The sequence below is a fragment of the Uloborus diversus genome, chromosome 7, assembly GCF_026930045.1.
Source record: "Uloborus diversus isolate 005 chromosome 7, Udiv.v.3.1, whole genome shotgun sequence".
Lineage (NCBI taxonomy): Eukaryota > Metazoa > Arthropoda > Arachnida > Araneae > Uloboridae > Uloborus > Uloborus diversus.
This window is the reverse complement of record NC_072737.1, coordinates 128,597,907-128,610,974: the sequence shown is the minus strand read 5'-3', so window position 1 is coordinate 128,610,974 and position 13,068 is coordinate 128,597,907. Positions and strand designations below refer to the sequence as shown.

At 36.9% G+C, this 13,068-nt stretch overlaps 1 protein-coding gene across 1 annotated transcript in view; it reads right to left on the bottom strand.

The window, feature by feature from the left end:
- LOC129225574 (uncharacterized) overlaps positions 1–13,068 on the bottom strand; it is a 243,051-nt gene that overhangs the window by 182,921 nt on the left and 47,062 nt on the right. The window contains exon 2 of the mRNA XM_054860022.1: positions 12–1,270. Coding sequence (XP_054715997.1) covers positions 135–1,259 — 1,125 coding nt within the window. The 5' untranslated portion in view covers positions 1,260–1,270 and the 3' untranslated portion in view covers positions 12–134. The remainder of the gene's footprint in view (positions 1–11; positions 1,271–13,068) is intronic.

Sequence of the window (13,068 nt, the reverse complement as noted above, 5' to 3'; positions counted from 1 at the left end):
TTTGGTCTTACCTTGAATTTTCCCTCATGACGTAGAACCTCAACTTGAGTAAAAAAGTGGAAAACACGGCATATGTATCCAAAAAGGCGTGACTCTAGTGAGGGGATGATGATTCGACACAATTGCTCCCTCTCCTACCTGGAACCCCCTTCGGACGAGGGTCCATCGAAAAGCGTCCGAGAGTTGGGGGCCTGCCGCATGAGTTGGAACCTTCGCAGTCCGGTCCGATCTCGCTTGAGCAGCGGTTCCATGGGGTACTCGGGCGAGGAGGGCGGGCTGCACCGCCCGAGCAGAGGGATGTCCTGCTCCTCGATGTCACAGAAGCGGCCCCTGTGGACCCCGCTGCTGCCGGCGCCGCTGAGCGTGAACTCGGACTCTGCGGTGTCACTGTCCGAGAGTCCGTCGCTCTCGATGGAAGCCAGGTACCGGGGTTCCAGCTGGAGTCGCGGTGGGCACTTGGTGGTTCGGTTGCTGAAGACGTCCATCTCGAGCGCGCACCCGGCGTCCGGCGTGCAGCCGTCCGGGTCCAGGATCTGGATGTCCTGCGGCGAGGGCACAAACTCGTCGAAGAGGGGACTCAGGAAGTGGCTCTTCCGCCTCTTCGGCGGCTGACGGACGGCGACGCGCGGCACCGGCGACTGGAGGCTGGACGAAGAAGACGGGGGCTGCGTGGCCTCCGACGGCGAGACGGCGTCGTTGCGCGAGCGGACCGGCAGGGGCAGCTGGGGCCTCGCCCGGCTCGGCCCGTTCGGGATAGTGGCCGGGTTCCGAGCGACCTCGGCGACCGTCACCACCTCCGTACCCCCTCCGCCCTTGTCCGGTATGCTGGCCGGCGGAGCGTCCAGGCATATGAACGGGCTGACGGGCCCGTTGCAGCGCTCCGTCTTGCTGGACGCTTCGACGGCGAGAAGCAGCTGTTCGGTGCCCTCGGCGTCCGAGGGCCGGCGGTTTCGGGACGCCCGGGTGGGGTCGTCCTCCTTGCCGTCGAAAGTGAGAACACAGGCGGCCACGATGAGCATGCCCCCGATGCCCATGAACACGGGCCCCACGTACGTGAGGTTGTGGATGTGCAGCTTCAGGTGCTCGTTGACCACGCTCACTGTCCTGTTGGTGGCCTCGTCGAGGTGCTCTTGGACGGCGAATGTGTCGGCGTAGAAGCCGAAGACGGTCATGCCGACGCCAATGGCAATCAGCAGGACGCCGCCACTCAGCGCCTTGAAGCACAGCCAGATGCAGCGGAATGACACGCTGCTCTTCATCTTGGCCAAACCTGCAACGGAAAGAAACAGCACTTCAGAGTACGGCAGTGTTTATTTCCCTCATTACACAGACACCATTTGAAAAAAAAACGAAGCTCAATATTACTGTCCGGCCACAGTTGCCATGGAATTAGCAAGCGTACAGTGAAGATATTCTATCTATCTGAATGAGAGGGGAATAGAACAGCTAGGTGAGTGGGTTTCGTTCATTTAAAGGTCTCTGGCTTAATTTAGAGGCTAACACACAACTGTAACTACAAATTAGCGTTCCTGTACTCCAGTATGTTTCAGCTGTAACCCAGATGTTCACCTTTCCATCTCATCGGTTGCAAACAGTACCGGTGCTTTTTCTGTGATAAACCTTCGACGTTATAAGGTAGAATATATTATCCAACAAGTCCAAGAATGATCGTGTAATTAAGTAGAAATAAGTGCCTTTTTTTACAGATTTTAGTCAACTCACGTTTGTTGGCATCTGACGTAAGACGATATTACCTAGAAACTAATTGGAAACAAAGGGAAAAAAAACAGTTGTTTACAAAGTGAATTGTAGGAACAAGTTTTCCTCGTAAAGCTTGGTTGTTTATTTAAACCTTTACAAAAGTCATGATTATTAAATAATAAGAAAGTTTCCCGTGTTAAAACACTCGCGTTACTCGCTCTTCGGCTATTATACATATGAGGATTGATTTTTGTAGTTTGCCGCGTGGAATGCAAATTTGGGAATTTCGGCTGGTACGTAAGGAATAATAATCATGATTTGAAAACTTTCAACTAGCACAGAACAGCCACTTTCAAAAGATAATTAAGAACATTCCGATTTTCATTGATATTAAACTAGAAAAATTATTTTTATATTTATGGAATATGAGGTTAGTATCCATGTACAGAAAAAATTACTCCTGATTGATTTTGCTGAATGATATGCAACGACATTTTGCAGTATAGCTCGAAAACCTTGAAAACGTTTAACCTCGTTATCGGTACGGTTTCCAGGAATAGGCTACCAGCCCATTTATGGCAGCTGAGGTCGGCTCATTGAATGCAACTAGCTGACGTTATTATGTTGTTCCGTTTCTTCGGTCATAACAAATGCAACAATCATTGTTGATGTAGCTAAATAATGCTGATTAGACAGTTTTCATACATATTAGTGGCAACTGTAATACAATTAACATTTTACTGATATCTATAGTTTCGGATTAAAAAATTAGAAAAAAAAAGAACTAAAACATTATTTTTGCGTATAAGTACGTTGTTTGAGCGTGGACCAACACACCATCAAGGTGGCAGCATTAAAAGTCACGTATAACACTACAGAAGCAGCAGATTACACCTCCTGTCCGTAATTTCAAAATAATTTAGGGGGCTCAAAGAAGAAACCGGCCCAGCGATAGCAACCATACGCTACGATCCATGAAACAGCTGGCCAATCAGAGTGTCGTCCACAAATGCGACTGCGAAAAGCAAAAAGATGTAAGTGTCGAAATTAAAAATTTAAATACAATCAGTACAAATGGTAGGAGGCCCTCTCCTCTCTTTTAGAGTAGGGGATGGTACTAGTAGATTTGGTGGGTGTTGCTATACAGCATGATTAAGAAAAAAATTCAATGAAAGTCTGCCTAGGATCTGAACTTTAAACGCGTTTTACTCGAAACTTTATGAAGTCCACTTACACATTCCCTTTGCTTCTCACGGCCTCAAATAATGTAAAGCTAGCTCATGAAGATGTGACAAACAAAAAGGGGGAAAGGAACACGTGACAAGAATTGTGACAGCTCACATTTTGATAAGAAATGTGACACCTCACATTCTGTTTGAAATTTTTAAAAAATTGTAAATAACATGTTTGTATAATATAGCGTGATATGTGACGAGAGGGGAGGGGAGGGAGTAAGGTGAAGTGGGGCATTTTGTATCAAAGAGGTGAGGAAGTATCAAATTAGTGAATAAAAAGTGGGGAATCATTTGCGGGCAGCCCTAGTTGGAATGAAAACTAGAGAGTCTACAGAAAGTTTTTGTTGATTAGTTTGTTTTATGTGGTGTTTTTAAATGGTTTTGCCATCCAATTGTTTCCTCACATCCCACGTGAAATTACATCCCAACATATGTTCTTAATCACATTTGCCGTAGTTTCATTAGTAGAAATATATATAACTTGGTTCATGTTAGTGAGTTTGGGGTGTGAACTTTCTATTAGTCGTAAAATCTGGTGGCATAGTTAGTCGCCACGGCTAAGTGGCCAGCGACTTATCCGATGGTTTCGGGTAAGACGATGAACATTTTTCGGAATTTAAACGCCGTAGTCTTAAGTTTGAGAAAGAAGCCGGTTTACATTACTATACATCTAATATTAACTTCTGGAAGCCCATCCGATGGTTTCTCTCCGGAAATCCTGCGAGCAAACATACACAAGAAAATTTAGCCGATGGTCATGGAACGAAACTGACCTCCAAAAAGCTGTCAAAAGTCATGAAATGTTCATTTATAAAGCTAGTCAAATTATCAAAATCTCTCAGAAAACTGTATGGCCCTAAAACGATGACAAAAAGCGTATGGGCCATTTCACAGTATTTTATCCGACTGTAGAGTCCGCAACGTGACACTTTGTTTGATTAGAACATTGTTGTTTTATTTTGGACCAACTCAAAATAAAATTTTGTGCTAATCAAGCAGTAAATTAAGTAGTTGTGGCAAAAAAAGTGTCATGTTGTGAACTTTACATTTGGACAAAATACTGTGAAATGACCCGGATACTAATGAAAATTCGGGAAAAGTTTAAGGAAAACATTACAGTAAAATAAAAAAGTATAGAAAGCTAAAAAATAATCCTCTGAAGGAAAAACTGAAAAGTTATTACATACAGGTGTCCCACCAAAAATGGTGACGGATTCACCATGTCGCAGTTGAGAGAGGCATTTGTTTTTTTCGTAAAATAATACTTCAAACCCTACATTTTAAAAATTGTTTCACTTTATTAAAGTAATGAGGAACAGAAAAGTTTTGAAGTACTGTGTATACTTCAGTGGTCCTTTTTAATGTTAAAACATCCGTGCTGTTACGTAGTTCGTAAGCTAATTCCAAATAAATATTTTCGAACCCTTCTCTATTAATTCGAAATTCAACCGAGAGATTTGTTTGAAGTTCTCCTGCTCAAATAGAGAGACAAAGGAGGGATTAGCAGATTAAACTCTCATCTTCCGCTGCATTTTAGGTACAGCATCTTCAAGTGATAACTAGAGGAGTTGAGTTGCAGCTTATACTTAAAAGGATTCGCTTTTGATGATGCTGTTAGCTACTCGTTTTAAATTAATAATTGAATTACCTCGAAATGTATTTTGGACGCGTCAGTATTTCCAGTATGTTCAGTTTTTTAATTATATCACATTGATCATACATAGCGGAAGAGGGTGTACAGTGAGATACAAAAACTCAACTATTCATTTTTAGCATTAAAAAACCAGAAATCAACTAATTTCAAATGGTACAGAATTTATCCCTGTAATAGATATTGTGAACGTGAATCTAGAAAAAAAACTACAAAATGGTACAAACGAAACACAATTTTGTCTCACTGGTCCTCCAGTAAGAGATAATGGTAATAAACACTAAGTAGGGGGGAACAGTAAAATACATATTTTTTGAGTTAGTGAACTTTGAAAAAGAATTAAAGTATGTATTGTTTGTATTAAAAATGAATTAAGAGCAGAAACCAGTCATTAAAGAAAATTAATTTGACTTCATAGTTTCGTTTCTTGTGGGAGAATTATTAAGCTTCCCGTTTTTAAAATTAGGTGCTTTCGAAAATAAATATACTAATCTCAGCCTTAAAAAGGTAGGCCTAAAATTGCTTGCGAAACATTGAACAAATGAAATCCTTTCTTCTATTAACTAAGTACTTTTTCTCTATTGCCTGAAACAATTTCTACATCATTCAGACTGAAGTTTAGACAATAGTGTTCTTCAACTCGGTTTTTGCACATAGTAATATTTAATCATTACTATATTTAATAAATTAATAAGCTAACAACCCCATCGGACCACGTATCGAGTTCCGGCCAAGATTTTTCAGGCTTATTTACAACAAAATTGCATATTTTAATAAAGACAATAGATTATAAACAAACTCGAAATGCAATGGTACACATGTTTCAACGAATGCTCTGTTGATAGCTAACTTCTGCACTCAGTGATCGTCACGTGGCAACCACGGACAAAGAGAAAGAAAGAAAAGTGAAAGAGCGCATGTGTGACTTTGTATCACATAAAACCAACTAAGCTACTACCATCACACAAAAATCAGACGGATCAGAATTTCAAAGTCATCGCATAAGAAGTTTCACTTCAAAAATATAAATCTTACTTTTTACACGGCCCCTAGGTTCTCGTAATTATGTTTAGGGAAATAAACTCATTCGGAAAATAATACCAACACAAAAAATTGACATTAGTAGGACCAATATTCACAGAGATAAGAAACGCAGCGTTTTGTGATTTGCGTGACCAATTCACACTCGTAATACATATTTTGAGAGGAAATATAGTGGCTGGTTGAACGTTTTTACATAACTCTGAAAACAATGAATCGCATAAGAAAAGCATAAATTTATATTTTGTAGCACAACACTATATTGTAAAAAGGCATTTTCTTTCAACAGATTTCAAACTTCAATTTGTTAATTATGATAATTATTAAAATAACTAATCGTGTAAATTGTCAATAAAGCGGGTATACATACATCAAAAGAGAGAAATAGGTCAAAGAAATCAAATTTAGTTCATTTTTCTGTCATATTTTTACCAGCGTTATAACTGAAGGGATGGTGCTCATTCTTTTATTACACAAAAGTACATTTATTTTTAACTTCAAAGTGTTTCTAATTTAAACAAATCTCGTGTGCACATTGCGAGAGCAGATTGACTTTTTATCCTCTGGAATGCACTTTCTGTTTTTAAAAAAGGGAACTTAAAATTGCGTATTTACTTTCTTTATTGAAAGTGGCTTTCTACCCACAGCTTCAGTAATAACCCAAGAGCCCATGAGTGCTAGACCTACTTCATAGTATAAAGACTCAAAATGTTCTGCGTAAGGACATCATAAAAGGCAAGATATGTTAGCTAGTATTTAAGCAGATTAGCGCTGGTTTTGGCAGGAAACAGGTAGCAAAGGCGCGTAAAATTGCTGTATAAGCTAAACATCATATATTCCGTGTCACGTGACTTTGTGGTCCCCACCCAACCATCTCCAATTTTGAGGGTGTTCTATTGAGGTGCAGACTTGCCTTTGAAACTAATCTATGAAAATTTTCAGCTTCGAAGACACAAATCATGAGGATCTAGGATACCTCAAAAAGAAAAAAAAAGTGTGCTCCAAAATAGCCTCCGATGGGGGAACAATGCTAAACATGGCAATTTGTTTCACAAAGCTGATACACCATTTTGGTGCCCCCCCCCCCCTTTTTTTATCGATCTTAGATCCTCAGGATTTGGGTCGTGGAAGCAGAAAATTTGTACAGGTGAGTTTCAAAGGCATGTCTGAACCTCTATAAAATTTCATTCAAATCGGAGATGGTCGGGTAGAGACAACGAGGTCACTTGACATGAAATGACTCAGTTTTTGACGCAACTTTTGCTACCCATTTCCTGACAAAGCCTGCGCTACTCTGCTTAAGTAATAGCGAACCTTTATTACCTGCTGTGATATGCTTACGCAGAAATAATTTGGACCTTTAAACTATGACGCAGGTCTGGCGCTGATGGGCTCTTGCTATATAAGTTTGTATACCAAAGTTCTGGGCATCACGCTGTATTGGAAAAAATGAAACAGAATCTTACTACATCAGTGGTTCCCACCCTATTAATGACTACCTCCAAAAGGGTGAAATGGGATTTTCCGAGGAGAAAAAAATAAGTAAAAGGATTGGGTCATTTTTTGGTCACGAAACAAAATTATGAAAAAAACTGGTGCATCAACCCTAACAACCTAATCACTAATCATTAACAATTCATATAAAAACAGGAATATAAAGTTTAACTTTAGATACACATTGGTCGAAATAAAAATTATTAAATACAATTTTATGATTAAAGAATATCAACTGTCTCATTGACTACTTCTTGATCAAATATCTAATAACTAAAAACAGGTATTTTCTTTACATGCAATGTACCAGATCACATCCAAAGAGTGCAGTTTCGTTCTTATTAGAACTCCTCAGTCCAGAATAGTTAATAACCGAGTTGGAGGGAGATGTCATCTCATTCAAGTTGAGAGTGCCAACAAACTGGTAGATAAAGTAAATTTATCTCAGCAGCGAGTGTCCGCATCATGATGCGGTTCGACTCGTGTATTAAAGGCAAAGCTTGAATATTTAGCAGTTAGTTACCGTCCCTAAGCCAGGGCTAAGTCAGAACTATATGCAATGTATCAGCCAGACCGGTCATCACATGCAGAGACTGCAGAGAATGTCTGGTATATTGCATATGTAGTTCTGCCTCAGATCTGGCTTAGGGGCAGTAATAACTGCTGGATATTTTCTTTGTCTAAATGACTAAAATTAGTTGAAATACTTTTTTTTTTAATTTTTTATAGTTGAAGGAAAAAATAATGCATTATCTAGTTTATTTTCAGACTGAACTTTCTTTTCTTTTCTTTTTTTGGGAGGGAGGAATTGCTGATATACTACCTATTTTTTGGATAATGGCTTTAAAACTGCTATGAACAACTGTGCTCTGTCTGCTCGCTGCACGACTTTGAAGCGAACCATTCTGTTCGACAACAGATTTTGGATTTTTTTTCCTCCCCAGGATCAATTGTTTGATTTTCCTTTGTAAATATGTCACGTTATGACGGTAAAATGTTAGTTATGACTATTAAGTAAAATTATCTAGCTCGTGTTTATTAGCTTGCTTATAAGCTAAAAAATGCTTCATTTGTTGAATTTAATTTAATCCATTTCAAATTAGATTAATTAGCAGAATGTTGTTTGTTAACAAAATTTATTGAAGTACTAGCAAATTAATTTGTTAGTAGTATTTATCCTTCGTTCGTAAAATAGTTTATTGGTTCAGTTAATTAATTCCAAAAAGCGTGGGACATTTGCCCTACAAATTGTAACTAAGTAAATTCATTTTTGTGTTCAACATATATGATTTCGCACTAGCAACATGTCTGTAATGTCTTCTAGCACAGAAAGTACAGTGCTGGCCAAATTATTAGACTAAAGAGTTTTTTTTTTTTTTTTTTTTTTTTATTTTTGTACACTATTTCTACTAAAATACTATTTATTTTACTGTTAAAGTACAGTACATTCTGTACACTGATTATTACGTTATTTTAGCACAATTTAATGTCTGCAGGTGGCAATACTGTCTGCTTTATTTACGTTCTTTGTTTATCTACCTACCAGGAACACAACCTCAATCAGCTTAAACAGTTCACTAGTTCTTTTTGTTAGTGTGTTCTGTTATATTTAAAGTTAGTTTTAGGTAATTAGTGAGTCTGTGTATGTGAGTATATATAATAGTGAGTATAAACAATTTTTTACCTCCTTTTTTAAAAAGTTAAGAAGTAGTGTAAACCTTGTGAAAAGTATGCCAAAAATAGGAAGAACAAGGCAATGCATACTAAATATTAGATAATTATTTCACTGTTCGTTAATGTGTCTATAGTTATGTAATCAATAAAGAAATTGCTTTTAAAACAGTCTTAGTCTAATAATTTGGCCAACACTTTAATATGAAGAAAGCACGCTTTCCCCCCCCCCCAAGAAAAAAATGCACAAACTCTCCCATTTCAGTGGGAGATATCTATTATTCAAATTAAAAAAATTGTAAAAAATAAATAAATACCTTTGTGCGAAGAAGTAAAAGGTAGTCAAACAACGTTATGACGCACAAAATTATTAGATTACTGCAGACACATGTTTCGGTGTTACGGGGAACCTCTCATTGAAAAAAGGTCCCGAAACACGTGTCTGCAGTAATCTGCTAATTTTGTTCGTCATAACGCTGTTTGATCGTCATTTTAAAAAATGATAGTGTGACGGAAGATTTTAGTTCATGAAAAAATTAATTACTTCAAAAACTTTTAATAAATTCTCTTAAAAATCGAGAGTAATTTTAACATAATTAAAACAAATATTTACCTAACATTTCTACCAAGATAAAACAAAGATGAATAAAATATTTTCAACAACTATTTACCTATTCAGCAAAAGCTAAATAAACTATTTTAAATTGAATATAAAAAGTGCGCTTTTTAGCAACACAATTTAACAAGAAACAAACAGCATTGTTAAAATTAAAAAGTAACGACTTAATATAGCTCATTAAAATTTTAATTTAAGCTTTAAAAAACACTTTCTTTTCACAGTCGCAATAAAAAAGCTAATTACTTTTATAAATGAGCCTAAAAATGTGAAAAGTATTTTTTTCAACTAAAACCATTAAAAAAGCATGAAACGAGAATACAAATTCGTGCGAAACGAAAGTGCATTCGGAAATTCAGGAAATTACCGATTTCAGAATTAATTTTTACGCGTATACAAAATATCTAATGCTCCATGTTGTCTTATTGTCAGTTAGAAAAAAATATTCAAGTTTTGCAACTTTTTTTAGTAAAGTTTTCCTTAAAGTGTTTTGAAAGGAAAGAAGAAATAGCAAGAAAGGAAGTTCCATGCATCGTAACAATGTCGATAAAATGTATTTTTCGAAAAAAAAAAAAGGAAGTCAAAAAATGTTTCAATACAAATAAGTATTGGAAAATAAAAATTTTGAAAGTAGGACTTTGAGATGGGTAAATATATATCTGTCGGTTAATGTGCCCCCCTCCCCCCCCCCCCCCCCAACCTTTCACGGAATCGTCCAATTCGAACCAACTATTTTTTCTTTTTTTTACACAGTAAAGGAAGTATTGTAATCGCAATAACGTTTTACCTCAAATTTCGGCTTAAATTTCTATTTTACTCGCCCTTAAATGAATGTTTAGGAATTTTTTCAGCCCAGTCGAACATGTATCTAGGGTCGCGTGGACGTCAAAAATATCTATTTTGACAATCCCGAGTTAATTATCACGAGTTTTCTCATGACGTCTGTATGTACGCATGTACGTAGGGGAGGGTGACTTAAAGCGGGTAGGCCTTCGTATACCCCCCCCCCCTGTCGGCAATTTACAAAATGAAAAATAATCGCCAAGATTGAAAGTGAGCCGAGTGAAGTACCACGGAAAAGTACCAAATTCTCTGTGTTTGCCATACTTTTATGCGTGTTGAAAAATGTCGAAAATCTATTTAATTTAAGAAGTACTGCTTCTAACGCGGTACCCGCACCCATTCTTTTGAGCATTAAAGCAACCATTATTTAATAGACGTAAAAAGAAAGTAGTATTTTGTTCACTTTAAATTTTTTCTTCAGTTTTGAACAGTTACCATCTATTTGGAAATTAGAGGCACATAAAAATTCGAATCTAAATGGCAATCGAAACGCCTCTCACTGAAGAAAAAAATAATGCATAAATGTTTAGTAATTAATATATTTATTATGTTACGGTTTTATTCCGATGACGTAAATCTTTAAACTTTAAATCCTATTTTTCTGTGGTAAAGAAATTCTAGCATTATTGTTTACCATTTTATCTTGTTACTAAAAAGGTAAGAATGATTTCATTTCATAAATAGCTACCAAGAATCTTGTCCACAGACAGATGTTTGCGAATACTCAACTTCTAGTAATAAAAATGCACCCATGTGGGGCTTCGTAATCTAAACCAACGTTGGTTTCCATGTGAAAAGTTCTGTACCTCAGAGACAGAGGAACGCAAGTCACATTTTGCTAATTTTACAGGAGAAAGGAAAAACTTTTTTCTGGCCCACACAAAGGATGGGACGCGCGCTGTTTTAACCCTCGTGATAAATTGAATTGAATTTTATTTAAAGAGATAGGGTAAGTGCTCTAGTAGTCGGTCAGTGTCCAGTAGTCGGCCACAGGGACATAAAATTGCTAATAAATAGAATATGTATAACTCAAAATCGGATACGATGCATTCCCACATTCCTTAACTTGTCCCCAATTATCATCCAATGCCAGTGAAGCTGTAATTACTATTCATTAAGTAGTAATGAGTCATTTTGTTTCAAATAGTGTGCTCATCATCCCAGTTTGCGATTCTACTTTTTTTTTTTTTTTTTGTTAAGAAGACACATCATCTTTAAATGTTAAGTACTCTGCTTTTTTTTCGTTCTACTGTAAATTTGCTTTTACTTATGTTTTAATGGATTGTATAACATAATGTTTCAATTAAAAAATAAACTCCTACTCAGATTCAATTATTTTTAGAGGGGTGGCAGACCACTGGGTACTGAATTCTTATGCATTTCCTATAGTCGGCCATGGCAGATTGACCACTGATTCTATACTGTTAGATTGAAGTATCCAATAGTCGACTACGTGTTTAATATAGATTTTCTAAAGTTCATAAAATAGTAATGAAAATACAGTATTGACACAGCGACAATTTAGCTGTTTTAAGTAAAAATTCCCTTTCTAACGTTATTTCTTCAAAAGAAAATGTTTGAATCTTGTGCCTTAACTTTTTCTGACTTCCGTTTTATCATTTTACTGATTCTTATGTTGGTTTTAATTTAGAATTCTGAAAAACAGGGTTGAAAACAGGTTGTAAATTCAGTCCGTCGTTGTGTTTGGAATATAAGTTCTAATACTCAACTTGTCATAACCAAATGGTAATTCATTGGGTTTCTTTTTTTTTAATCAAATCATGATGCTTTGGTGAAAGTGATAAAACAAATGCTGACTGCAATTAGTATTTAATCAGCAATAAATAAATATTACCATTGTAAGGAATTAAGGGGTAATACTTCAATAGTTACGTTTGATCAAATTGTTTCAATATGCGTTGAACCTATGATTTTTCTTTCTATTGCTCATTTAGCTGAACTATTTGCTTCATCAAAAGTTCAAGAAACCTGTATTCTATCTAGACTAACTATTCCTAATGTTGGTACCACTTCTTATTACTGCTTCTAACCAAGTATTTAATTCATTGGGTTTTCTTCACAAGGAAATCAAAATTTACTTCTTGTTTAAAACCATGCCGAATTTGTTTTAAAATGACATGGTTTCAAAGTTGCATTACGTTGCTACCCACTCCATTTTAGTTTGTTCATTGTTTACTAATGTTCCCATTGAAAGTTGTAAGATTATCTTCATGACATCTCCCATTTCTCAATTTCCATTTACCCACATTGAGGCCCGTCATCTGGGCAATAGGTGAGGGGGGGGTCAATTGACCTTCTGTATTTTCAAAACATAATTCAAATCTGTATTTTTGCTTGTATTTTGATGCATTTTTCTGACAAAATGCACTGAGTTCATACCCTTGCCCCCCCCCCCCCCCCCCCCAGAAATCTTTGAAAATATGTACCTGCCAACGTAATTCGTCTTACTCTAGTTCTTTCACAATAAAAGTACCTTTTTTATGATACATTTTGTTTTAGATGTGCCTACAATTGCCAATCTTTTAAGTGCTTTTTGAACGGATTTTTACTTGCTTTATTTTGAGGTGAAATTTTTTCCAAAACTAGAATTTTAATTTTATGTTTCGTATGTTGAAGTTTCGTTCTAATGAACATGCACCAGTCAAGTGTCAATCATACTGATCATTAATTCCCTCTTTATTGATCATGAATTTATCAACTCTTTTATTCAGTCTTTATCTTATAATACCCAGTTAAAGCTTTTTGTGCCGGGGGGGGGGGAGAGAATCTACGTGTTCTCATGTTTCGAAAAGTCC